Source organism: Ascidiella aspersa, chromosome 7, assembly GCF_963924565.1.
Source record: "Ascidiella aspersa chromosome 7, kaAscAspe10.2, whole genome shotgun sequence".
In the NCBI taxonomy this organism is placed as follows: domain Eukaryota; kingdom Metazoa; phylum Chordata; class Ascidiacea; order Phlebobranchia; family Ascidiidae; genus Ascidiella; species Ascidiella aspersa.
Genome location: NC_139453.1, coordinates 7,736,305 through 7,763,194, shown reverse-complemented (window position 1 = coordinate 7,763,194; position 26,890 = coordinate 7,736,305). Strand labels below are relative to the sequence as shown.

At 35.0% G+C, this 26,890-nt stretch overlaps 3 protein-coding genes across 3 annotated transcripts; all 3 read left to right on the top strand.

The window, feature by feature from the left end:
• The first annotated feature begins 642 nt into the window (after window positions 1–642).
• On the top strand, window positions 643–1,470 carry LOC146137516 (dnaJ homolog subfamily C member 24-like). Its single transcript, XM_083394832.1, has one exon. The coding sequence runs from the start codon at window positions 742–744 to the stop codon at window positions 1,183–1,185; it is 444 nt and encodes a 147-aa protein (XP_083250958.1). The 5' UTR covers window positions 643–741; the 3' UTR covers window positions 1,186–1,470.
• Window positions 1,429–10,682, top strand: LOC146137515 (glycylpeptide N-tetradecanoyltransferase 2-like). Its single transcript, XM_083394831.1, has 13 exons — window positions 1,429–1,573; window positions 1,693–1,825; window positions 2,967–3,081; window positions 3,392–3,510; window positions 3,848–3,939; window positions 4,532–4,648; window positions 4,970–5,140; window positions 5,686–5,794; window positions 6,710–6,820; window positions 6,929–6,998; window positions 7,235–7,392; window positions 8,830–8,967; window positions 10,491–10,682. The coding sequence occupies exons 1-13, from the start codon at window positions 1,536–1,538 to the stop codon at window positions 10,509–10,511; spliced, it is 1,392 nt and encodes a 463-aa protein (XP_083250957.1). The 5' UTR covers window positions 1,429–1,535; the 3' UTR covers window positions 10,512–10,682.
• Window positions 10,683–16,035: 5,353 nt separating this feature from the next.
• On the top strand, window positions 16,036–24,658 carry LOC146137514 (NACHT, LRR and PYD domains-containing protein 5-like). The gene is made up of 14 exons (XM_083393468.1): window positions 16,036–16,152; window positions 16,689–16,767; window positions 17,391–17,562; window positions 17,650–19,099; window positions 19,373–19,531; window positions 19,819–19,977; window positions 20,899–21,060; window positions 21,169–21,330; window positions 21,658–21,819; window positions 21,954–22,115; window positions 22,377–22,538; window positions 23,034–23,192; window positions 23,282–23,443; window positions 24,356–24,658. Exons 1-14 carry the CDS (start codon window positions 16,081–16,083, stop codon window positions 24,416–24,418), a joined length of 3,285 nt encoding a protein of 1,094 aa, XP_083249594.1. The 5' UTR covers window positions 16,036–16,080; the 3' UTR covers window positions 24,419–24,658.
• Window positions 24,659–26,890: the final 2,232 nt, after the last annotated feature.

Below are 26,890 nucleotides of genomic sequence, written 5' to 3'. Positions count from 1 at the left end.
AGTATTTTCCAGTTAGAAGTTACTCTTTGATCGTAATTTAGTAGTAGAGCATGTTCTGTTATCTGAATGTTAAGTTGGACTTGGATTTAGACAAGCTGGTAATTACATTTAAGGCGCTGTTCTAGAATCATACCACTCACTAATTTTCACAGTAACGAAACGAGTTGTTAAAATTGAAATTGCAAGAAGAAAGAAAGGCGACGCACAATATTTGGCGCTCTTTCACTATTGTACGTGAAAAGTTATGCAAAAAAATAATAATAATAATACCGCATACCACAACGCATATTGTTTGGGTTAGGGTGCGGGTTAGCGTTTGGGTGAGGGTGGGTCAATTAATATTATGTTTATTATTAATAACCCAAACAATATGTGTTGTGGTATGCGGCATTTGAAGAAAAAAAATTTTTATTAATTTTTACGTACAATAGTGAAAGAGCGCCCAATATTTAAGTTAGGGTGTCGGTTAGTGTTTGGGTAAGGGTGGATCAAGTATTGTTATTATTTGATATTATTGCTTAACCTACCCGAACCCAAACACGTTGCTTTAATGATTGTTTGAACTCTGTGGTAAGATTCTTGACCCGCGCCTATTGTCGTTTTTAAACATTGTGTCGACTGTCTCCTGTTTTTCAGGAAACAAATTAGGTTCGTCAACTCTGAGAACCATTGTGGTAAAACTTTCTTTGTTTTGTGTAATTTAAGTGGTAACATTTAAAGCAGACATTTTCTCGAATTTCAATGAGCAATGTGACTGGCACACTATATGAACTTATCGGCCTCCCCAACTATGCACCAGTGGAAAGCGTGAAACAGAGATACCAGCAATTGGTCAAAAGTGTGCACCCCGATAAACTGCAGCAAACGACTGGCAGCGCAGAACAATCAAGCCTCGAGTTTATTCAGCTGAAACGTGCATGGGACGTACTGGGAGAAGAGGAATCAAAAAAGGAATATGACATTAAACTGAAACAGGCCGAATCTGAGCAGGATTATAACTTATTTGAGACTATATCTGTTGATGATTTTTCTGAAAGTGTCAATGGAGAATACATTTACCTGTGCCGCTGTGGTGGGGAATATGAAACTGATCGTAACGAATTGGATGCTTTTACACAAGATTCGGTTAAAAAATTCATTTTAGATTGTTCGAATTGTTCATTAAGCTGCGAAGTATTTCTCTGATACGCCTATTCAATTTTTGCATATAAACATTGACATTGCTTTAGCCACAATTTAGGAAACAAATTATTAACCAATTTTATTGGTATCACGATTTATTTGCTACATAAAATTATAGCACAATGCCTGCAACAAACAGAATAAAGAAAATCATTTTGAAAAGCTTGGAAATTGCACTGCGTAGTAACTGCTAAAATTTGCTCGAAAACATTAGTGTTATTAAAGTTTAGCGTGAAATATGTTTAACAAAATAGTTTTTAATTGCTATTTATTTTTGTTGAAAGAAGATCACTTGTATATATCAATTTTAAAAACTGTTATGTAATTTACGTGATTGCTCATCAGTCATAATAATGTCTGAAGATACTAAAGAAACCGAAACAATTAAAAAGTAAGTTAGTTGAAGTTGGGTTTATATATTGTTTCAAAAAGTACTCCCTAATAATTTTGGTGTATTATACCATTGGCTTCAGTTTCTCTAAAATAATAATGTTATTCTTTTGTTTTTAGTTCGCAGGTAAATGGGGAAACAGTGGGCGATGGAAATATCCTAGATGCAACTAAAAAGACGAAAAAAAAGAAAAACAAAAAGAAGCCAAAGCCGGTGGCCGAAGACCAGTCGGTTAATGAAGCTCCAGAGACAGTAAGTTTCTTACTAGTGGTTAGCTTCACATATATGGGGAATGGATTAAAGCAGGGCTGGTGATTTAGACTCAGCACTCGACTAAGTCGATTTGATCTGCTAGAGTCGGACTCGAGAGAGACTATCCGATTCCTATCCGAGCGCATGCGCAGCATTCAATTTTGAAAGTAATACAGCCGCCAATTGTAAATCATAAAAGTTGAATAGCAAATGGTAGAATATTTTCCAAACGTTTAATGTGGTTAGGAAGGTTTAATGACACCCCTATGAGTTGATTGCTATATTTCACTGTATTTTAGTTATGTCAATGAGGGAAATACGTGCTGTAGAGTTGAAGACAGATTTGGGACTCAACGAAACCGCATATTTGGCTGGAGTCAAACTCTGGTGTATTTTTTAAGCAAAGTTGCACTCGAGAGTCAGACAGGTGTTATTTTTAAGTCTAAACCAAACAAAATATATAAATCTACTTTGCTATAGCAAAAAAGTTATTGCCACAGAACATGTGTTTGCATCAGGAAACCAGTGGTTGTCAACCTGTGGTACGCGCAAAGTCATTTTGGGTGGTACGCAGTATGTTTTAAGTAAAATAACAGTTTTACCAAAAGGTTAAACGTTTTTTCTACTGTAATAAACTATACATTCATCGATGATTGTATAGTTAGATATCTTATGCTTACGTAATGATAGGAATTATTTCTTTCCAGGACATAGCAAAACAACAAAGAATCACAAAACTTGACTACCGATATCTTGCAAAATTAAAAAAGACACTTTTTCGAGACTAGTGGGCCGCATTTGTTTCGAAATTTCCGGCCTAACTAATTAGCTTATCCGCCCCTTTTAATAATCCTATATACATTTTGAGTAAAGCTAAGTTTTTTGTTAATTTGTTGGTAGTTTTTTGTTAATTTGTTGTTTTTTTGTTAATTTATTGGTATTTGAGGTAAACCCTACGATTTTATATTTGAATTCTTTCTAAAAGTTATAATCAAGATTATTAAAAACTCACATCACAAAACAACCCTTTAAAATTTTACAACATTTGAATCCAATATGAGTATTTGACCGGTTAAATAAAGTGCGGTCAATTGACCGTTTTATTTCATTCGCATTTAAGTGTTTCCATATAACTATTTAGGTTGGAATTGATCTGAAAACTGTTCGCTCTGCCCTTGCTACGTTGAATTCAGAAGACCTTGCTTCTGTCTCGAAAACATGGAAGTTTTGGGATACACAGCCTGTTCCAAAACTAGGTAACTACATTACCATTACCAATTTAACATAAGATTAGCCCATTTAAAAAATGTTTTATACAATTATATTGCAATTTACAACATAAAAAAATGCATATGTTGCATCCTTTAAATTATTTGGATGATTTATATAATTGAGTTGTTACCGCAACCCGCAGGGGTGTCCAACTCAAACATGCCGGCATGTCAATTTTTATTAGGAAGCTTTTTTTCAATCTCCGCAAAAAAATTATTAGCAATTTGGTCCAATACTGTTACTAATGCACTGTCAAACTTTTTTTTCATGGATGATGAGCTTTACTCTTTGCAGATGAAACTATTGATGACGTCGGTCCAATCGAGGCTGACAAAGACAATATTCGCCAGGAGCCCTTTAGTCTGCCTAATGAATTTGAGTGGGATACAATTGATTTGTCAAATCACAAGCAGGTATGAAAAATATCTTGTATGATCGACATTCGACATTCCAAATAATTCTAATAAAAACGATTTGTTCATTTTGACTTATTGTCATTTTACCATTTAAAACAGTTACTTTAAGATTGAAAATAGATTTTAATTGTGACCCCCTTTATATATTCTTTAAATTGTTTACATTTTATTAATATTTCAATGCCAAACCAAGAGAGTATGTATTTAGGCTTTCAGCTGTCACAGAAAAAATCAATCAACTGTGACCTTTAGTTTTTCTCATGAAAATCATTTAATTAATCTAATAATCCCATTGAATATGCTTTTACATATTCCCTGTAATTTTATACTGCAGCTAGAAGAAGTGTACAAACTACTGAATGAAAATTATGTTGAAGACGAAGACAACATGTTCCGCTTTGATTACTCTGCAAAATTTCTGTTGTGGTAAGAGTGTTGATTAAGGCAAAAGTTGAATTTTCCAAAGGATAAGCAATTGTTACCCCAAAAGTTATATTTTCTATTTGTATTGCTATTTTATGACTAAAATTTTTTTGTAATAAATATTAGCAGTTTTTGTTTCCTAAATTTTAATTTTTGCCTATAAACTCTATTGATGCCTTTTTTTATTAGGGCTTTTATTGTATATATAATATAGGTAAATAAGGCAATAGTTGAATTTGAATAACACATCTTCATTACAATACAATAAGGATAAGCAATTGGTGCCGCTAAACTTGTATCTTCTATTTGTTTTGCAATTTCATAACTAAAATTTATTACAAAAAAATTTTCAGTTTTCGTTACCTAAATTTTAATTTTTCCTTATCAACTCTATTGATGCATTGTTTAAAGGGGCTCTTATTAATTGAGGCAATAGTTCAATTTGTCTACCACATCTTAATTACAATTAAGGATAAGCAATTGGTGCCCGAAAGTGGTATCTTCTTTTTGTATTGCTATTTTATGACGAAAATTTATTACAAAAATTTTTTAACACTTTTTGTTCCCTAAATTTTAATTTTTCTCTTTTTTAAAGGGCTCTTCGCCCCCCTGGATGGTCGATTGATTGGCATTGCGCCGTTCGAGTGAAGAAAAGTAAACTTCTCGTTGGATTCATTACAGCCATTCCCGCCAATATTAAAGTTTATGACAAGTAAGTGTGCTCTGCATGAATTACCGAAATAGCAATCTTATAGAAACCCTAAAAAATATCCATTGTGTTGTTGCCTATATTCACACCTAGAAAAATTCATTATTCAGTGTTGTTATTTGTTCTTTTCTTTTTAAGTGGTCACTCATCTGCTTTAAAAATCTTCTAATTTTGCCAGAATCCTATTGTGGTGTTGTCTGCATTCACAAAAAATCAATATGTAGTTTTTATAATTGTAATAAAAAGGTTATATTTTTTTCAAAGGGTAATATATAGAGAGAGTACTTTAAATCCCTTAGTACTTTAAATATCTAATTTTGCCAGAACCCAGAAAATGGTTGAAATCAACTTCTTGTGTGTCCATAAAAAGCTGCGCTCCAAGCGAGTCGCCCCTGTTTTAATTCGTGAGATCACTCGAAGGGTGAATGCAAAGGGGATCTTCCAAGCTGTCTACACTGCAGGGGTGGTGTTGCCCAAACCAGTTGCCAAGTGCAGGTAGGAAATGTAAATTTTTCTGTGCTTGTGTTTTTCAAAATATTTTTTTTGGCCATTATTGTTTTATTAAAGATCAGTATACTGATAATATCAGCTAATATTTACTACGAAAATATGATATGTTTTTTTCCAAAATGATTTTTTTTTGTTGAGCATCATGTCAAGTTAATAATGCAGAATAACAGTTTAATAATGTTATTTGTGTTTTATTTTCTAATCATTCAAAATTTTGACTAAATTCTAGGTGAGGTATATAAAAATTAAGTATAACGTATTGGTTGGCGAAAGCATTATAATCTTGTATTGGTATTGGTATCGGTATAAAGAGTGATATTGGCCAATTTTTGATGATTATTACAATAAGCACCTTTAGACACTCAATATTTGTTTTTAAGATTTAAATCATAAACGTCAAATTTTGAAGATTTATATTTCTTTTTTTGCAGCGATTCTTCTAAAAACAATTTCCGAATTATAACAACAATAACAACTTTTTGTGTTGTTTTTCAAAATATAAACTGGGTCTTAACTATATTTTTGTAAAGGTACTACCATCGTTCTCTAAACCCGAAGAAGCTTGTCGATGTTAAATTTTCTTCGTTGGGAAGAAATCAAACGATGCAACGCCTCGTCAAACTAATGCGTTTACCTGAGGCAAGTCGCCATTTGGCTTTAAAAAGAGACAGACCAATATATATCAGTTTAACGATAATGTAGGCTGATATATCCCTTCCACTGATATAACGATATAACAATATCGGCCAATTTCAGCCAATGTTTGGAGAAAATGAGTTATATATCGTTGCTCCTAAAAACCAAACAATTTTTTTTCGCAACTAACGTTTGTTTAACATCATGGCAAGTTAACAAGGAAAAAGAGAGTTTAATAAATATCTGTAAACTGAAATATTATTTGAATTTTATTTTCAATTAATTCAAATTTTGACCATATTTCAGATTTTTATCAAATCGGTATTGGGTATTGGGTATCACTTAAAATCGGGTATTGGGTATCAGCAAATACGTAGTTTGAAGTAGCAAAGTCACAATTCAGAAACATTCCAAAGTGACACGATATAAAGTTGAATACTCTTCTTTTTATAATAACAAACACAATTAACTTTTTGAAAAGATATTTTTTGTTTGTATTCATGTTGCACTAAACATGTGATATTGGAAATCACTTAGACCCTTGCAAGATAAATGTCATCAGTAATCAGCACAATAGTCTATAAAAGCTAGCAGTTTAGGTAAGACTCTATTATAATCTTAAAACATATATTATACATATCTATATATATATTTCACCGGCAAAGGCATGGTAAGTATATCTTATTCGAATAGAATATACTGACAGTGCCTTTGCCGGCGAAATATCTATATATCTTTTAACTCCTATATTATATAGTGTCTCGCCTGAATTACTAGCTTTGTTAGACTTTTCAGATCGATTGATTTATTTACTTAACTCATCGCATTGTAAATATATGTTTATTGTAGCACTTTTATTGCTTATTAAGCGTGGCCTGGAATAAATTAACATAATGTATTGTATGTGTTTTGTTTCAGGACACCTCCATACCAGGACTGCGACAAATGAAGCCATGCGATGTCCCGAAATGCCACAAATTATTGCAAGAGCATCTCAACAAATTTGACCTCGCTCCAATTTTCTCAGAGGTAAAGCTGTTTTCTAAAAAAAAAAAATAAACTATTTTAACATTTTTAGATCGGCACTCGTAGTCTTAAATTTGGTTGTTTGAGCTCTTATTTTAGTTCTGTTTTTAGGAAGAAGTGGCACATTTCTTTCTGCCACAACACGATGTCATAGAATCATATGTGGTCGAAAATGAAAAAGGTAAAAATAATCAATATCTGCAAGCTTTGATTGAAACAATAACCAATATCATATTTAAATAGTAAAACATAACCTTGCTTATCAAATGACCTATATATATGTAAAATTAAAAATGTTCAAAACATGGAACGTTTTATTTTTTCGGGAAAACGTAACAAATTATTTTATTTTTCTAAAACACTGACATAATATTTGTTAATTATGGCCTAAGAAAAAATATTTTTGCTTAATTTTAGGCGAAATAACGGACATGTCCAGTTACTTTTCCCTCCCGTCGTCGATAATGCACCACCCCGAGCACAAAGTGCTGTGCGCTGCTTACTTTTATTACACCGTCGCCAACAAACACACGCTCAAGGAATTGATGAAAGACATGCTGGTCGTCGCTAAACGGGTAAGATATCAATAAACTTGTTTTGATTCAATCGCTCCTTCTTAGGGTTCAAGATGTTAGTAAAAGTTGATATCGGCTAAAATCTTTATCATTTAACAGCCAATAAACACAATGATGGTTACAACAACTTAGTTCCTTATTCAAACAGAACCAAATAAACAAAGGTTACCAACAATAATCAACACAAAATAACTAAATAGCTTAAACTTACACCGCACCAAAGTAGATGTTCACAGAAACAAAGTACGCCTGAAATTAAGGACACAAAGGAGACACGTTTCTGCTCTAGGTAACGCACCACTAGGAGTAGTGTTTAATAAAATAAAACACTAGGTTAACAGTTAGAGCGACAATCATTTTGGCAGCTCCCTGAAAACACTTCACGTAAAGTAAACCACACATGTAAAGTTTATGTTAAAGTGAGCAGTATCACAAATTCTCATAAAAATATAGATAGACAAACCTAATTTTTGTTTGCTGCCGTGTCCTATAATAAAGCTGCCGTGTCCTATAATAAAGCGTGGCGGCGTCGCAAGAAAGTCTCCTATTTTTTTTAATTATGCATAAGCCGTGTGTCTGGTGCACTAAGCAGTGTGCCGTACAAAGTCTAATAGGCCATAATGCAGAATTGGATGTCGAATTCTACCAAAAAACATACCATTCGTGTTCGCTAAACGGGTAAGCATGTCTTGACGCTACCGCCATGGCGCACATGTTGTCCTAGGAAGAAAATGTGTGATATTGTGTTTATGTTATTTTTTAATTGAGGTATTGCTCATATTAATCGGACGAAGTACCAGTTTCAGTATTGTTCAATTTAAAGTTTTAGTTTTTGGACTTGACTTGTAGATTTTGGACTTGACTTGTATTGCTGTAAATGTGACTTGACTTGGGCATCCGATGACTTGGACTGGGACTTGAGCCATTTTGAAATGACTTGTTCACAACACTGATGGTTTCCACCAAGACCACCAGTGCTTTAAGGATGAACTCCGATTTTAGAGTACTCTGAGCAACCCTATCAAAGCCTTTGGGTGCTTGGGCCCTGTAAATAATTACAAATCATCCTGTAAAATAGATAATAAAGAACGTTGTTTGTTATAACAAAACTGATTGGGCCATTTATGCGGAATGGTCGAAATGCGAGACGCAATTTGTTTCAGCATTTATAATAATAAGCAATTAAAGTATGTAAAACAAAATTTAAATGTACACTACTAAAAAAAATTGTTTTACGTAAAATACAAAAATTATTTTATTTTCTGCACACACCTGGGTACCTTTTTTACTGTAAAATATAAAAAAAAATAATTTAACCTAGAAAAAGAGAGAGAAAAAAGAGGTTTTGTTTAAAATCTTACAAAGTTTCTGTTGCGAGTCTACGACCAAATACCTTAGAATGAATGTTTACCTTATTTCATATTTTGCGAACTGCAGAACGGGTATGACGTGTTCAACGCGCTGGACCTGATGGACAACCAGTCGTTCCTGAAGGATCTCAAGTTTGGAATGGGCGACGGCAACCTGCACTATTATCTCTACAACTTCAAATGTCCCAACATTCCAGAAAGCAAGGTGAGAACTTTTTGTATACCTGAAAGGAGTTTTACTTATGAGCGTCGATATAAGGTTGTACACTACAGTGTACACTGTACACCAGTGTTTCTTAATCAGGTGAATGGTTCACCCCAGGGTGAATAAAACTTTACAGGGTTGAACCAACCAAAAAAAAAGGGTGAAACCGTCAGAAATGGATGATATCTTGCGAGCAGGGCGGACATTCCGGGTTTTCATTTTGTGCTGTTATATATAAACGAGATAGTTTTATCATATCATGAGACAAGGGTGAATGAAATCTAGAGATAGATGCTAGGGGTGGACAAAACGAAAAAGTTTAAGAAGCACTGCTGTACACTACAGTGTACAGTGTACGCAGATACGAAAATCACGTACGTTAATGTAGAGTGCAGACATGGCCGGTCTATGCGTTTTATAGGCCCTAAGCGCTTAAGACTTTGATTATAACTATTTGATTTGTTTTAGCATAGTTGTGACGTTATTGGTATCGCATCGCAATACATTTTCCCAAAATATCGGGTACCGGTGTCGGATTAAAATATTGGTTATCGGACATAGCGTGACGTAACAACATCTCTAATTCATACTGTACGTTTTTTTTTAAATGTAACAATGTTTTAGAATTTTTTTTTTCACTGATTATGCATGAGCATTTGCCGAAACGTTTGAACAATAAAGCATATCGCTTTTTACGTTTATTTGGGCCGTTATTTTCGCCATTAAACTTTTGAACAGATCCGTATATAGTGTTCCAAAGTTTTAGAATTTGTTTTCTATGAATAATTACTAGAGTAATTTTAAGGATCAACGCTTCCTAAACTTTACAATGTGCGGCCCCGTTTAGTTTGTTAAAACTTCACGCGACCCACGTTCGATATTAAGAAACAGGACGTATTTATTTCGTTGTCGTTGCGTATTGTTCAAGCTGTCAGTGCGATTGTCATTTGGCTTAGTTTTGACATTCCAGCATACCGAAAATGCAAAATACAACTTTAATAGATTATGGATTTCAAAGCCAAACAGGTCGAGTAGATTCACAATCTTGTCACATTAACTCACTGCTTCTCAACCTATGGGTCGCGACCCAAAATTGGGTCTCTGTTTGGGTCGCCAACCACTAGCTCACATGTTTATACTAATTGAGATTGGTTCTGAGAGAGAAATAGATTGGTTCTGAGAGAGAATTTGGGAAATTAAGGAAGCAATGCAAATAACCAATTGGGTCGCCAAATTAGTCGTCATACTTACGCCTAATATTTGGGTCGCCGCGAAATAAGGTTGAGAAGCACTACATTAACTGAAGAGGATACAAGTTTGTATTCTACTTTCACCCAAAGAGCGACCCTCAAACTGGTAAAACTCCAAGATATTTTTTAAGAGAACTGACCTAAAAACTTGCTTCAATTAACTAATAAATCCACCCAAAAGCACAAGGTTCGCAAACAAGCTTTTAAGACCTTTGCGTGCATATTGGACATTAGACATGCAACAAGATTAACAAACATGTGTTTTTTCTTCAGGTTGCATTGATACTGCAGTAACGCATCCTTTACAAGGTTACGTGTTAAATTGTAAAGGCTTGCTGCTCCTCAATCACTATGCAGGAATAATGCAGGAAATACCCTTCAATCGAATTGGATCAGTATCAACTTTCATGCACTGCTTGTGGTTGTTCAACCAATTGGATTTTTAACGCTTGAATAAAAAGAAAGATATTGTTGCTGCGTGTATTTAGCAGAATGGGCCTCATTGCCACTTAAAAAACGGTATGCAGCAAAACCCATCAAATTAAAGGGGTGACGTCATAATTTACGAAAAATCGTGACGTCATTAAACAACCTAATTTATAAACACCCGCTCTTCTCGAGTGAACTCGTGCTCAAATATGCGGGTGAATCTCGGTTCGCACGATAAATTGAGTTTACCTGCCGTATCATGCCATGGTGCGTCACCATTGGGCTGTGATATTTCCTTAAAACGGTCCGCAAAGGCACACATCTTCCTTCAAAATGATGAGTGCACAAGTGTTCGATGGAAGTTGAAATGCGACATTAGACTCGATTATAGGCCTAGTCTCCAAAAAAAAGTATGAGGTAAGGCCTCTATCAAATACTGTGCCTTCTACACGCTTTGATGATAGTCGAAACAATTGTTTTAAATATAGGCAACTAAAAGTGAGATTAAGTGGTGGGCCGCACGTAAACATCACGCGGCCCGCGGGTTGGACATCCCTAAACTAGCCGGTTTGCAGGCTCGTGTGCCGGGTTTTGTTTTCAATCCGATGTTTGTTGCTTCCAACAAGATTTAAATGAGCTAGAGTAGGGTAACTGTAATAGTTCTACAATAAGGCAAGTGTTTACACATACCATTGTGGGGCACGAGATTAGTTTAGTTGAGGCTTCTGACTCTCGTTTTAAGGTTGCGTGCGTATAACTCGTTAGCCAACCACAATACCTCTGGTGATTATTAATTGTATTATCTGATAAGCGAAACACCCAGTTGAAACTATAGAAGGCGGACAATCAACACTGTAAACAACACAGCGCTGTCAACCGCACAACACGTTAACTGACAAGAGTTCTTGTTTACAAGCGGATGGCGGCCTTAACTAGCCACAGACAATCGAACTGCTGACCGCCGAGATAATCGCGGAACAGCACATTTAGCATTTACACTTTGGTGCGAGTAGACAATAAATCTGGGGCATAAGCCGTTACAGCGTAAATTGCACAATAAACACAAAATCTCTTAGTCGGTAAATAGCCGTGCGCTACATATATCTATCCAACCCATTAAGATTTGTGCTTTGGACAATTAGAGCGAAATGAACATGAACAAGGCAATGAGTCACACGAGTTATAGCTTTTAGCAACACGTTCAACAACAAGATGTTATTCTTCTGTCGATTAGCCAACAAACGACAGGTGTTTTGTTGTTGTCTCTTTGTCTCGTCCACGTCCTTCCGTCATTCATTATGAAAAACGTGAAATGTGAAAACATAAAAGAGAAAGGAGCAGTAAATTGTTCGTGAATCCATTCTATTAATTATTAACATTGAACAACATCACCTTATAATTTTACAATTTTTTTAGTTTGCACAATTCGTTCAACGTAAGGTTTTTAAACAAACGACGCATCACAAGAAAATACATTTTAAATTGCTGCTTATTCACTATTGCTTTTAACAAAGGCAGGTAAAGGGCTTATCCCTAAATTCGTTTTTGGACTTGCACGAATTGAAGCATATGTGTTGCGCGTGGAGAAATCATTATGCTTTTTAACGAGGAATTTTTTCGTCTCGTGTTTTGTTTTCTACCTAACTAGACGCGTTGTGCGTTCTTTGATTCAGACTTCCCTAACTAAAACCCAAAACGTACCAAATGTTTAAAAGAATTTGGAATTTTGACACAAAATTATTTCGTGCACAACAAAAATAAAAGGTGATTCACATGTTTAACGCGTTGATTTCAAACTATTGAGCTCCAAGTACAAAAGAGTAAGCTTTTTTTTTAATTTATCAACAGATCTTGCGATCGGCATTTCACCTCAAATTAGTACACAAAAAAAAATTATTTACGGACCTTTCGGTCGGCATATTAACTTATATATTTTTTTAATATTTTTAAAAGTATTTTCACCTGGTTGACACGACAGAATCAGTTTTGTGAAAAACATGTTCAACGGCAATTGCGTTCTCCATGATTCCGCGTGGTGATTTGTCCTCCATCGGCGGCGCTTTCTTTAGCACCGTACTTCATCAATGGGGTTCCGTATTTCAAGCAAATGCTTTGTTGATGCTATGGAGCGTCTCGTGACGTACCTTTCGACGAGATCAGTTCCTCCAACAGCTAGCTCCTTGCAGGTCGCAATCATGACAGCAAGTGCAAAAGAAAGTTTGTTATGGTCCAAGACTTCGTTTGTCCAACCAAAGGTTTTGTCCTTAAGTTGATGACAACGAGCGTTGGAATGGTAGTCGTGGCGGATGATACCAGGACGTAGTTTTTCTGACAATTCTTAACCTTATTCGAACAGGTTTTAAGAAAATTGCCAAGAAACAACTCGTTCAAGGTACTGCAAAAATAACCAAACGGCTAAATCGCACAACAGATGTTTTTGAACTCTTCTATCCGCCTTTGGGTAACCCAGATAAACGCGGTTTAACCCTCAATTTAACGCTTAAAGGTAGCGAAAAATTGCTACAATAACTTGTGTTCGGAGACACGTCGGGTCGCCAGTTGTGGGGCAAGAGATTAATTTGTTTGAAGTTTCTGACTCTCGTTTAAGGTTGCTTGAAGGTTGCGTGCGTATAACTCGTTAGCCAACCACAAGACGTATAGGTTAATAGAATTGTATTATCTGATAAGCGAACAACCAGTTGAAACTATAGAAGGCGGGCAAGTTAGCATATAGGAGATGCTACTTGCAATATCAAAGTTGCGAACAGCAAGACGATAACTGAGAAGAAGCCTTTTTTTCGAGCAGATAGCGGTCTTAAGTACACAAATTCCTGTGCTGACAGCACAGAGATAATGCAAGCCAGTAACTACTTTGCACTTTGGAGCGAGTAAGCAATAAATCTGGGGCATAAGCCGTTACAGCGTAAATTGCACAATAAACACAAAATCTCTTAGTCGGTAAATAGCCGTGCGCTACAGAACCTTTCAAGATGGCGTAGAAGCCTTCTAATTGGCTTCAATCTTCAACCACTAGTTGCGCTATCCAGGTTTCATTATAGTATATTAAAACTGTTTTAATAATTTTTTTTTTTTTAAGAGTGCCTTCACGCATGCGCAGTTCGAAGCAATCGTTTCGAAACAGGAACACACGTACAGGTTGCGTTCTTTGATAAGTACGGTTTAATTAGAATGAAAATTATTATCAATATAGCTGAATTTTAACGAAAAATGTCAGCATAATTAAAGATTATTATTGTTCTAAATTTAAATTGGGAATTCCCCCGTAATCAAACTGATATCAGCATTCAGCGGATTATTCATTAAACACCCGATCCGACTTATACGACCCTTTGATACCAAAAGCTAGCCAGCACACAAGGTCAGCACAAAATGATGCCCTATTTGTCATAGACCGTTTTGATTGAACTACTACTGCACTAATTTCTGACGGATCAGGTGTGTTAAGCAACTTTTGGTAAACTCTTATAACATACCAAAATCCAGTGTTGTAATGACTCATGTCAATGACTTAAGAGCTGTTATTTTGATAAAATGTGTTATATTGAGCGCAGCAATTTGTAATTGTTGTGTGCTCAATCGGCCATGTGTCCTAAATTAAATTTTAGCCAACTTAAACCAAGTAAAGCGCAAATTTTTTGGGGGGGGTTAAAATACTTTTTGACCTAAAGTGTTTTCATTATGCATTTTTTATAAAATTGGGTTATCCATCCTAAATTTTGCACATTAAACAAGTTGCTTGCCATGTGTATTATTTGTGTTTATTTTTTGGAGTTATTGCTCATAAAATCGGACAGGTTTATGAATTTGAATACTTTGATGTTTACATTTTTATGACAAGGACTTGACTTGATCTAATTAGTGCTTGAATGGGACTTGACTTGCTATTTATTTAAAAACACTTGACTTTGGACTAAGTTTTTTGACAAATGGCCTAACTGGGACTTATAATTTCAAAATGACTTATTTACAACACTGCCAAAATACCACAGAAATTACACCAAAGCAGACTGTACCATAAATTTGTGTATGTCAGTAATAGTTTTTATAATGTTATTCAAACAAAAATGGTCCACAAACGAATGAGCATATAGGCTGCTTGATGTAATTTATAGCTTTTAAGATTGTTAAAAAACTGAGGTTTCTCTCTTGTTAAGAGATATCCAATGTCAAAAACATCACACTTTTGGCTTCTGGAGAATCCTTTTTGTGAATCTCAATTCTCTGGGACAAACTACTTGCGCCTTTGTCTCGCTTTTATAGGTTGGAGACATTGCTTGGGTCCTTTAAAATTACAAGACCTATAAAATAAATAATACAGTAGTTTACTAATTCTAAACCACTGCTCCAGAACCTTGTTTTGCTCGAAAACTTGCAAAACTAAAATATATTAACAGATATAATTATATTTCTCAAAACACAGAGTACAAAATACTCATAAAACAACAATAGACACATCAAACCTATCTCAGGCAGCTGAGACATGTCTTACAAATCAAAGCACTAAAGGTGCAAAAATTATATTCCACATTCCTCAAAAAACGGTATCTTAAGCTGCTCAAAAGTGCTGGAAAATGCCTTGGTTAGATTTTTCAATAGTAGATCAGAGAATATTGGGGAGCTTTTAAATGTAATTCAGAAAACAATAAAATCGGGGTTTTGTAATTTTGCCGTTTTTTGCACCAAATCAAGATTATTCTATACAATGTTTTGCACCAAATAAGATTATTCTATACAATGTGAACCAAGGTGATTATAAGGACAATAATGCTAATATTTTACAATAAAACTAACTATATTTGTATGTATGGATACTGGATAGTGCCCCTATTTGCTTTGGTATAAAGATCAAAGAGATTGTTTGGAAGGATTAGTTGGGTGCTAGGCTACTTAGGTTTGTTAAAAACTCTTTCTAAATAAGTCTTTGGCGATTAAATGTAACATAAAATTATTCATAAAGTTACACCTGAAATATTACATGCGGTCATAAATGCCTGCCTTGGTGAATGTTGTTAAGTAGTATCTTTAACAAAATTCTAGTGAAACACTTGATCGCACATCGGTTGCCGAGCACTGTCCTAAACAAGGGACATATTTTTATGTATGATTAGCATTATATGTATAGTTTGTATCAAATGCTGAAATTGGTTGAGATAGGTGCAGTGATCCTTACATAAATGCAATCAATTATTCTCATGTAATTGATCAACGTTTTTATAAGTAAGATTTTCGATTCAGTATTTTTTAATGTCCCGGTATAACTAAAATTTCTCACCCCAATGAACTTGTTATTTCAAACTCTTCTATATTTTCTATGCAATAAAAATCTTGATTGATTTTATTATGTATTATAACTCATATCTCAGATTCTAGTTTCAGGTTAAAAAGCTAGTTTTTTATGTATGTTTAAAATCTCATGTATGCACACGGTCAACCAAATGACTTTGGGGATTTAGACTTAGAAGATATTTGGAATTATCAAAGAGAGGTAACTCGTTTATCAGCAATTTTTTCAAGTTATGAAAAAATCTAGAAACTTTGCTACTACTAATTAGATAACATATAATTTATAAAACCTACAGTAGTTTTAGATTTGTTTTAAAAGTTTGCTTTCAATATGATACCATTGCTAAGATAGTGGTTCTCACCTATTTTTATTCCAGGGATCCCTTTAAGTGCCATTCCAAACTATACCCCCTCGGATATTTAGTTTGTTAGGAAAATATTTTATTCCGAAGTGCACTAAGAAGAGAATTTGACCTCCTTGAAATTGATTTAATAGCCCATATTGGTAGCTAATTATTATGAATACATTTGCTGGATCAAGTTCTAATAATATTAATAAATTTCATGCACAAAACTTGCTTACAAGTACTAAAGTCACTCTTGTAAAACCAAAATCACCCATAGTGTTTCATTTTCCTCGCTTTAAGAACCTGTGATATATCGTAGTAGTGTATAGTCCAAATGCACGCTGTGATACCTAAGTATGTATGTAATTAACATTGTATTTAATTTTTAAAGGATGTAGATTTTCCACCACCAAAGAAGTTAAGAGCTGAAACATCTGCCAGCTCACAACATTCCTTAATAGGACTTATTGGTCTGTTGTTTGCTTTAAGTTTTTTTTATTAACTTGCCGAAGGCAAAAATGCAGAAACAAGTCTACTGTAATGTAATATACTGGTCACAGTAAGCTAGGTCTATTCCCCTCAAGTAGTGCGCTACATTGGCCACAGTAAATCATTTAAATACTTGGATAGAATTTATGTGTTTAACAATACATGAATGTTAATTTAGTTTAGGGGTTGGTTTTACACTTGTTTATAAGTCTAAATTTGTTAAACTGTCAACGATTGGAGTTTCTCCAACTGCATGCATTTCTCTGTGCTTTGCATTTTCTTTAACAAACACATTTTTTTAGCTTTATGCAAACGCGCTTTACCACCTTTTTCTAAAATGTAATTACCCTAGGTCTTCCACTTATTAACAGTTGTCATAATAATTTACATTTTAACAACAAAATTGCTAATTGAAATTTGTAAGGGGCCGAGAAGACCATTCTCCGCTTGATTTTGGCATGCAACTAGGATAAGGTTACCGACCTCTGATTCAGTGGGACATTTTAAGAAGTTTAAGGATTACAGTGACATAGTGCCAATTTTATGGTTATATATTTAGGTCTTTCACCTGTTTCACTCTCATGTTTCCTCTACTTATTTTTAGAGGCCACCCTAAAACAGGAACTTAATGATTATATTATTGGCCTTTGTGAAGAAGAAGGACTCGACGAGTTTGATGATGATAATTTAGCTCAACTATATCAAGTTTTGACCGCAGACACTGGTGCCATTAGGTTTTCAACCAGGAAGGAATGCCGAAAACTATACACCAAGCGGTAAGTTTTCAAAGATAATTCACTTTGCTTAGCAAAACTGTTTAGCCCCAATATTGAATTATTTTGCTTTATCTATTTTTTGTTTAGATTTTCAACAGGGACCTTACCACCCGATTTTTTATCGGGCCGTTCACTGCAAAATTCAGCAGAGAAATCGTCAAAAAGCTTTGGCCTAATTGATCAGAGAGGTTCTGGAAAAACAAAGTCTGTTAAAATATGGTCACTAAAGGCGTTGAAAACGACCAGTTGTGTCTTGAAAAATGCAAGACCTGGACCATCCTACCTTTTTATGATCTCCATCCAAGACATTGATTTTTCCAGGGAAACTACTTTGCTGGAATGCCTGTTGTCAACTTGCTTGCCAGACTGGAATCATGACCTGGAGTCTGACCGACGTTTGCTAAATTCAATAGTCAACGATGAAAATGTTGTTATTATTTTTGATGACATCCGCAATTTGCCAGATTGTTCAACAAGAGTTTCTGGTGTACTGCTGCATGGCAGAGCAAAACCGCAAATCTTTATTTTAAACATTTTGTCAAATAACCTGTTGCAAAAAGCCAAGAAAATTGTCATTTGTCACCCACTTGCATTTTACCAGATCAACCCTATCTACCGCCCTGACTCCATATTTAGCCTTGGTACCTCTTCAGATTCCTTTCATGATTGGATTGACCATAACATACCCCAGAATGCAGAAAAGTTGTATAGCTTTTGCAGGAACTATGTTAACAGCAAATGGTCCCAGGATTACATACAAAATCTCCCTGGTGATAGCTGGCTTTTTGTAAATATCTTGGTTTACAACTTGAAGCAATACACTTTATCATGGCCAGATTGCGTAAAACAAGATGTTTACAAAGTTGCACGTCTAGCATGGATTGGTATCAAGGCAAAAATTGTTTACTACACCTACTGCGAAGGTTTGAATGATCAAGTTGTTGCCACTTTTTTCCATACCTTTTTACCTGAACGCGTATGTTCTAGCACATTTATGGGTACATTAGGCCTGGTTTATTCCTTTCCAGATATTATTTTGCAAGAGTTCTTTGCCGCTTTTCATCTTGCCTTTTCTTTTCCTCCTGAAGAGTTTAATAACATCTTACCTCTACTGTGCCAGGATCGCTTCAAAGTGGTTCGACTGTTCCTGTTTGGTTTGTGCAATAAGGAAACACTCAGGGATTTACAAGACTTCTTTCCAGGCATTCCTAGCCAATTATGCAAGATCAAAAAATCAGTTGTCAAAAAAATCAGTATTTCTTTGATGAACAAAGTTTTAAATCTCACAGATAACTTTAACAAGCTTAAACACGTTTGTCAGTGTGTGTATGAATCACAAGACAGTGAGATACTGGAAGCAGTTGTTGAGTATTTTCCAGAATGCTTAAATATGGTCTTTGACAATATGTCCATTATTGATGCACGTCAAATTGCTTATGTGCTGAAAGCATCTAAGCAGCGGCATATTTTAAAAATTAACGAACCTGATTATTTTGAGACGGGCCTATTTGATGAGATTCTAAAATTTTCAGTAAAAGTAATTTAAAACATTTTTATAAATTGATTCTATATAATAATTTTTTTAACTAACTTAAACTTATGTCTGTGCCCATAAAATTGAACTGTTATTTTTTACCTATAAATGTAGAAAAGGTTTTTGTCACCTCATTTCGTTATTACCTTTGCATTGAATTTATTAACCTGGAAATCAATAAATCGTTCTAAGCAAGCAGTAATAATCAGATATTCTGGGGGTATTATGCCTGTTAGTATCTAATATATGTAATGCTTTATCAAATGTTTTTTACAGATAAACAAGTGGGAATTGGTTGGAGCCTACATACTTAACTATGAAGCTGGCATGATTGGTGAACACCTAGGAAATGCTGAGGAATTGAAGTTAAAATGTTGTCATTTCCAAGAAAATGCTCTTGAGAAGTTAGTGGATGCCATTCCGGACAACAAAGTGGTGAGTCAATAGTTGGTTGTAATTTCACAAATAGGCAATACACAAATTTTCTAAATTGTTCAATCATTGGCAGAAAATCATTGGTAAAAACATTCACAGACCTTCAATTCCAAATAGGTGGCATAAACTATTTTAAGAAACTATTTTAAGAATTGATGCTATAAATATTGCTGAAGAAATACAAAAATCACTTTAAAAAAAAAAACGAAATAAACTTTAAGTCTGGGGACGCAGGCTTATTATCCCGTTTTCACCAGAACATTATTGATTTTGATTTTTTCTTTCAGCTAAAGAAAATCGAAGTGTCTTCTATAAAAGGACAACCAGACTATTTTGGTTTAAAAAACTGCATAAAGCATGTTCAAATACTAATTCTGTCAAATTCTGATATTGATTTCTTTGCAGTTGAGTTTATGGCAGCAGAAATTGACAAATTACGACAACCAGTAAGCTGTGTTTTTCTTATTAGGCTAAGTAGTGTCCCTTTTTTGTTTTTAAAGCTGACATTTTGGACTGCATTTGCTTTGGAACCCCCAGCAAAATGGGAACAAGCACAGAACTCCTATTTGCTTTTAATAAATTTAAATAGATTACATATTTTTTTTAAGGGTTCATGGCGTGTAAGAAAAACTTGGTAGTGTAATATTGCCTTCCTTGTGTACAATTTGTTAGCCGCTGTCATAGTTAGCAATGTCATTTAAGTCAGTACCCTGCAATCTTATATTTTTTAAAACTATATTTTTCAATGCTTTGCCCCACACAAACTAAAACAACAAAATAAGTCATACATTGTTTCAGAATAACTTTCTGAAATTTTCTACCACTTTAATGTTTCTTGTCCATTTAAGATTTAAAATTTCCCACAACTGCCTATTATGCTTGACCGTCTAATGCCGTGGTTCTTAAACTAGGGGCCATGGACTCCTCGGGGGTCCGTGAACTAGTTTTAGGGGGTCCATGAAGCCTAATTGAAATATTAGTGTATGTTTAAGAAGTAATCTCTTTTTTAGAGAAAACAGTTTGATTAAAAATAATACGGTTTTGCACTAAATGTATTTAGAGTCCATTTCACTTTCACATTTGTCTATTTGTACTGTGACATCATTTTTGAATTTTGTTGCCTTCCGTTGTTAACGCGAAACAAAAAAACAATTTTAGGGGTTTTCGGTAAAAAAAGTTTGAGAAACCCTGATTTAATGTCATTTTTACTAAAAAACAATTTGAGCTTTTTGGTGCTGAACTACTGTTGCAAACAACCTAAGTTTTTGCATGTAATGGCATTGCTACTTCCTAGGGTTCAAAAGTCATTATGTGTACCATTACAAGTGCTAAACACTTTTAACATAATTTTTAATTAATAAATTCAGCTGGAGAAACTGGATTTAAGTTTAAACAATTTAAAAGATGAGGGTGCCGTTCAACTGAGCAAATGCGTTCGCAATATCAAAGTGCTGAATGTGTCAAGCTGTAAGATTGGAACCAAAGGAATTGAAAAGCTGGCTAAAAAGATAAGAGCTCTTACAATACCAGTAAGTATTGCTGCGCATGGATGTTCAAAATATTAAGCACATTATAACTTCCGGCACCACTTTGTTTGTATTGCTTGGAGATATTAAATAACATACATTTAATTTTAGATGGAAAAGTTGTCCATTTCTGGCAATGAAATTGGAAATGCTGGTGCAATGTTTTTGGCAAGCTGCATCTTTAACATTGACAAGCTACATGCAGAAACTTGTGATTTTGGTGGAAAGGGAGTGAAAGCTTTAGCTGAAAAAATTTCTGTTCGATTGAGTGCGGTTCGTAAAACTGTGTTGCTTTTATGTGTTTTAGAATTCTTGGTTTGGATGTGGCTAATTACTACTACTTTGTTCGTTGAAAATATTTTAATAGACAAATACACTTCTTAACTTATTTTTGGAATAGTTGCCCTTCATATGTTTTATAATAAATTGCAATTTAAACTAAATTGATTGCGAATTAATTAAATGTCATTCTAGCTCAAATTATTCTTTATTTTCTATTTTGTAAGATTTTAAATGATTTAAATTTAATTCTTTATTCTTCCTGTATACCTATTAACAATCATCCTTTAAATTGTCTTAAAAAGTGTTCTTTTGTTACAGATAAAGTGCCTCAATTTGAGTCATAACTCAATAAAAGCCAAAGGCGCTTTAGCGCTTGGCAAATGCATTCATAATGTCGCTAAATTAAAACTCGAACATTGCAAGATCAATGCTCAAATGCTACATGACATTTGTAAAAATATACCTGAAATCCACAAAAAGGTTGGACTTGTCTTAAACTTCAATGCAAACTTGCTCTTACTTGTACAGTTTTATATGTGTTTTCATTTAAGTTTAATGTAAAGCTGCAGAAAACTTTTTATTAAATATTTTTAACTTGTTTCAAATGTATGTAGGCAAAGTCCTTAGTCCTCTCAAACAATGAAATTCGCGATGAAGGAGCTTTTACTTTGGCTGAATGCATGCACAACCTAGATAACCTAAGAATTGCTAACTGTGGCATTGAAGGCAATGGAGCCAAGGCTATCTCCAATCAAATTTACACTAGACAAATTCCTGTAAGTTATCTTGCAGTGTCAGTATATATGTACTACAAGTAGGTTCATAGTTCCTTGTGCAGTGTTTACTTCTACTCTTCCTCTTCATTGATTTTGGTAAGCAGTTACATTTCTAATTTTTAATATATAGTACATGTATTTGTCATTAAACATAAGGAATTTGTCATTAAACGTAAGTGCAATTAGCACTATAAATAATGCAGTTAGGTAGCAATTGTGTTGGCATCAGTTAGTTTTCCATCAACTTTACATTTCTCTCAGATGTACTGTTTGGATTTGTCATCAAATGACCTTTTCGACAGCGGCACAGTTCATCTCGCCAAAAGTGTTTCGAAAGTTAAAAGGCTCCACCTGTCATCTTGTAAACTCACACTTATTGGTGCAAGAGCCCTCGCAGAACATATTGCCCAACTTCACAACCCAGTAAGCTTAATTGAAACGTATGCCACTTATCAGGGACCTTGCTAGCAGACTTGGACTACTAGATAATTCTAGTTTTCTAATTCAATTAATTAGAGCAAAATGCGGCTAATTTTCTAATTCTAATTTAATTTGTGAATTGCTTGTGCGCTCTAATTCTTGTTCTAATCTAATTCGAATTTTACTAAAAATGATACTTTGTCCAACGGCATTTTTAGTCTCTTGGTCAAAACAAAGAATTTGAATTCAACCCTTTGCTTAGAACGTAATTTTCACAGTCCGAAATGCATATGCTATGCTAAAAGGCATTAAAATTATCACACATACATTTACCATTCACATTCTTATTGGAATACTTAACTATTGAAAAGCTAAAATAAATCTAGTTGTCCAAGTCTGCTTGCTAGTCAGTAAGTTACTCATTTTTTGGATGTTTAGTTGTTTGCCCTTGAAAAATAAATGGTATGCACTTGATTTTAACAGAGATTTTTTCTTAAGATGGAGTTGTTAAATTTATCATTCAATTCGATATCTGATGAGGGAGCTAATCAGTTGGCTTCCTGTTTGTACAACCTTGAACAGTTGCACTTGAACCATTGCTCACTGCACGACAGCAGTCTAACGGCCTTGCTAGGACCAAAGTCAACCTTGAATTCGGTAGATGTGACAGACATTTCGTTGAACAATAGAAATATTTGATAATAAAGAAAGCTTTCTTAAGATTGTCAAGCTTTTTCTGTTTTTAGATGCACTATCTTGGCCTTAAAGGAAACAAGTTCAGCGATGAATCTGTCCAATGCATTTGTGGAAGTCTGTGCAAGGTGCAGAAGATGGATCTTGTTTCATGTGGTCTTCCCATATCTGCAAAAATACAGATTAAAAGTCAACTGGAAGAGTTCAATCTGCACGTAAGATTAAGCCATGCACGGAAATGAGCTATTTTTTATTGCTCTGTCGATGCTCGATCGTGAGCGCAAAATGTAGCCTACGTCGGTCCGATCCAAAACGACAAATTTACTTTTAAACGGTAATGTTTGTAGCCCACTTTATGAAACTCGCCATATTTATATTTGTTGCCCTGCACCATAGTTTCCGTCAACACAGGCTATCGTGGTACTTGAAGTTCTACAAACTTGCCGCACGTGAAAGGATCTTGTCACGGGATATCTCTTAGCAGTTAGCCCTTTTAACCACTTTTTTTAAAGCAGGGTTGCGACAAAGTATTTGAATGTTTTCGAATTGAATTGTGTATTAAAAGGTCTAGGTGGAATATTTTCCAACCATCTTTTGTGGGTGGATGATCAAAATCACACTCATACAAGTGGGTTGCTAAATATCCATCCTATTTTAGTTTCATAAATGGGTGACATACAGGCTTTAGAGTCGGACGCGGGACTCCGGGCTCGACGAAATGGCATATTTGACCGAAGCGTAAAACAGGTGTCAACAAACTTCAAAGACAGACAGTTTTCATAAATCTAACTTTAGTGAATAGGCTGCCATGGTTTCCTCGTGATTTTGAGCGCAAATTTATTTTCATTTTATACAGTTAAAATTAGCAAAAGTTGGTAGCAAAACAGCGGACAAATGAAATCCGTTACTTTTTTTACTGAATGCCGTCGCACTCGTTTATATATATTTTTTGTGCGTTTAAGGTAGTTCTTATACCTATTCAACAAATTTACTTCTATTTATGGCGATCTAAAAATTCTTAGAACGGAACCTTAACAAAGGGATTTGATATCGGAATGTTTTTAGGCTTTATTATGCTGATCGTCAAAATAAGTGATTGTGATTTTCATTAGATTATTTATTTTCAGGAAAATCGTGTTCTACTTGACGAGGGGAGTCGAGATGTCAATTTATTCCAGGATATTATTTAATGTAACTGCCGATCTATCGTTATGCACTTTTTGTATTATTGTTTTTTTTTGTAATTATTTCATATGTTGTTTTATATCGCTTGCAATTATGTTATTTTGCTTCAACATTATCCCTTCAAGTTCCTATTTTATTGCGACTTTTTATTCGTTAATTCTGTAAAGATATCTGTAAATTAGATGTATATTTGTTTTTATTTTTATTAAAATTTTACCGGTATAACAATTTAGTGATTTGTACTAGTTTAGAAAACTTTTATTTGGGACTCTGATTCAACGTTAAAATAGAGTTCAACTCCAACGTTAAAATAGGCTTTTCATGCTCGCCACTGATCTATCGAAACCTTCGTAGAGCATAATACACTTCTTGTTTCGTGGTTGTGCGGGACTAAACTGGGTTTGTAGACTTTGTAGAGGCCAGGGCTGCGGAGTCGGACTTGGGACTCGAGTAAGACCTTGTAAAACTACCCGAGTCCCGAGTCCGACATGCGCAGGCGTAGTACCGTATTTTAAAACTGAAATAGCCGCCAAACGGAAATTGTAAACGTGGAATATTATATGGAGGAATATTTTCCAACCAAGTATTGTGAGTGAATGAATTATACGAAAACCCTATAAGTGGATTGCTGAATATCCGCGTTATTTTAGTTACGTAAATTAGTGAAATTCAGGTTGTAGAGTCCGGGCCGGGCTTAGGACTCGACAAAATCGCACATTTGACCGGAGTCGGACTCGGGTTTATTTTTTTGGCCGAAGTCTGACTCGGGTTATTTTTAACCGACTCCGCAGCCCTGGTAGAGGCTGATACGAATTGCTTCGGATGCTTTTGAATATAGTGTAGTCCAGCGTAAATTGGTATGCATTAAGACAGTGTTTTTTAATCAGGTGAATAGTTCACCCCAGGGCGAATAAAACTTTTGCAGGGGTGAACCAACCAAAAGAGGTGAATAAGGGTGAACCGTCAGAAATGGTTGATAGCTTGCGAGCAGGGCGAATATTCCGGCTGCTGTTATATGTAGACGAGATAGTTTTATCATATCATGAAATAAGGGTGATTGAAATCTGGAGATAGATGTTAGGGGTGAACAAGCTCTGCTCTAAGATTCAAACCGGCTCCATTTGTTAAAGTTACGTGTTACAACAGATTTAGCCACAGCACGTATTAAACGTACCCGACATCCGTGTATATCAAATAACCATTGAACGGCAATTAACTTATAGGAATAGCGTAAAGTCCCTGGTCCCGTACTAACAGTCCAGCATAATAGCTGCTGTCTGTTATATTATGTTAGTTGGGTGAGTTTAACGATTTGTCCAGTTCCGTTACATTTCTTTTTTTGCCAAATCTGTTATACACATTGCTAACGAAAGGTCAATAGCATCTGCGTGTTACTTAACGCGGTTAATATTTTTTTTTTAATTTTGTTCACTTAAGCTTTAAAATCTGACCAACGAATGAGAAATTTAGATCTAGAGATTCTGTATATTTAGAGAACCTATGTTCGCATTTTTGTAATAATATGCGAGATTTTAGGTCGGTCCGCACAGCCCCCTAGCAGGGCTGCAGAGTCGATTAGAAATAACCCGAGTCCGATTCTGGGCAAATATGCGATTTCTTCGAGTCCGGTTCCGACTCTACACTATAGCATTTATTTCACCCATTTACGTAACTAAATTGAAGTGGATTTTCAGCAATCAACTCATAGGGGCAGGGCTGCGGAGTCGATTAAAAATAAACCCGAGTCCGACTCCGGTCAAACGTGTGATTTTGTCGAGTCCCGGGAAAATATTTCCCCATATGCTATTACTCCTTTACAATTTCCAGTTTGCGGCCATATCATTGTAAAAATGTGATACTGCGCATGCGTATGTTGGACTCGGAACTCGGGTAGTTTTGCGTGGTCTTACTCTAGTCCCGAGTCCGACTCCAGCAAAACAAATCGACTCCTCGAGTCCCGAGTCAGACTCCGTCTCCGCAGCCCTGCATAGGGTGCCATATATAGGTTAAAGTTCATCCATTAACAACATAGTTGAAAAATATTCCATCTTTACAGTTTGTGGCCTTATCGGTTTCTAATTCGGCCATGCGTATGATATTGTCGGACTCTGGTAGTTTTACTCGAGTCCGACTCCGCAGTGCTGTTTCGCTGTTTCCTTTTCAACCTTTACAACTTCCATCCGCACTTTTTTATTTCGGAAAATTTATATCCGCACGAAACAAGCTCAGTAAGTTTGCTTTAGTTTATTTGTGAAATAACAATGAAAGGGTTTGTGTATTAAAACCGCGTGCCTAAGCCTTAACCGATATAAAATAGATAGCTTAAGCTGCAATGAACCACTGATAAACTATATTATTGTACCTGTAACACTTAAGTGGGCGCACCAGCTTATTTGGTTACTGTATTACACATAATGACAAATAATAACAAGCACCATTTTTATCCGCACATTCATCCGCACGACGTTTGTTTTGTG

Bases quoted from the DNA above. Each gene is read 5' to 3' on its own strand.
- LOC146137516 (XM_083394832.1), top strand. From the start codon at position 742: ATGAGCAATGTGACTGGCACACTATATGAACTTATCGGCCTCCCCAAC.
- LOC146137515 (XM_083394831.1), top strand. From the start codon at position 1,536: ATGTCTGAAGATACTAAAGAAACCGAAACAATTAAAAA. The intron at 1,574-1,692 runs GTAAGTTAGTTG...TTTTGTTTTTAG, and splicing joins GAAACCGAAACAATTAAAAA to TTCGCAGGTAAATGGGGAAA. The intron at 1,826-2,966 runs GTAAGTTTCTTA...ATAACTATTTAG, and splicing joins TTAATGAAGCTCCAGAGACA to GTTGGAATTGATCTGAAAAC.
- LOC146137514 (XM_083393468.1), top strand. From the start codon at position 16,081: ATGTATGCACACGGTCAACCAAATGACTTTGGGGATTTAGACTTAGAA. The intron at 19,978-20,898 runs GTAAGCTGTGTT...TAATAAATTCAG, and splicing joins TTGACAAATTACGACAACCA to CTGGAGAAACTGGATTTAAG. The intron at 23,444-24,355 runs GTAAGATTAAGC...ATTTATTTTCAG, and splicing joins TGGAAGAGTTCAATCTGCAC to GAAAATCGTGTTCTACTTGA.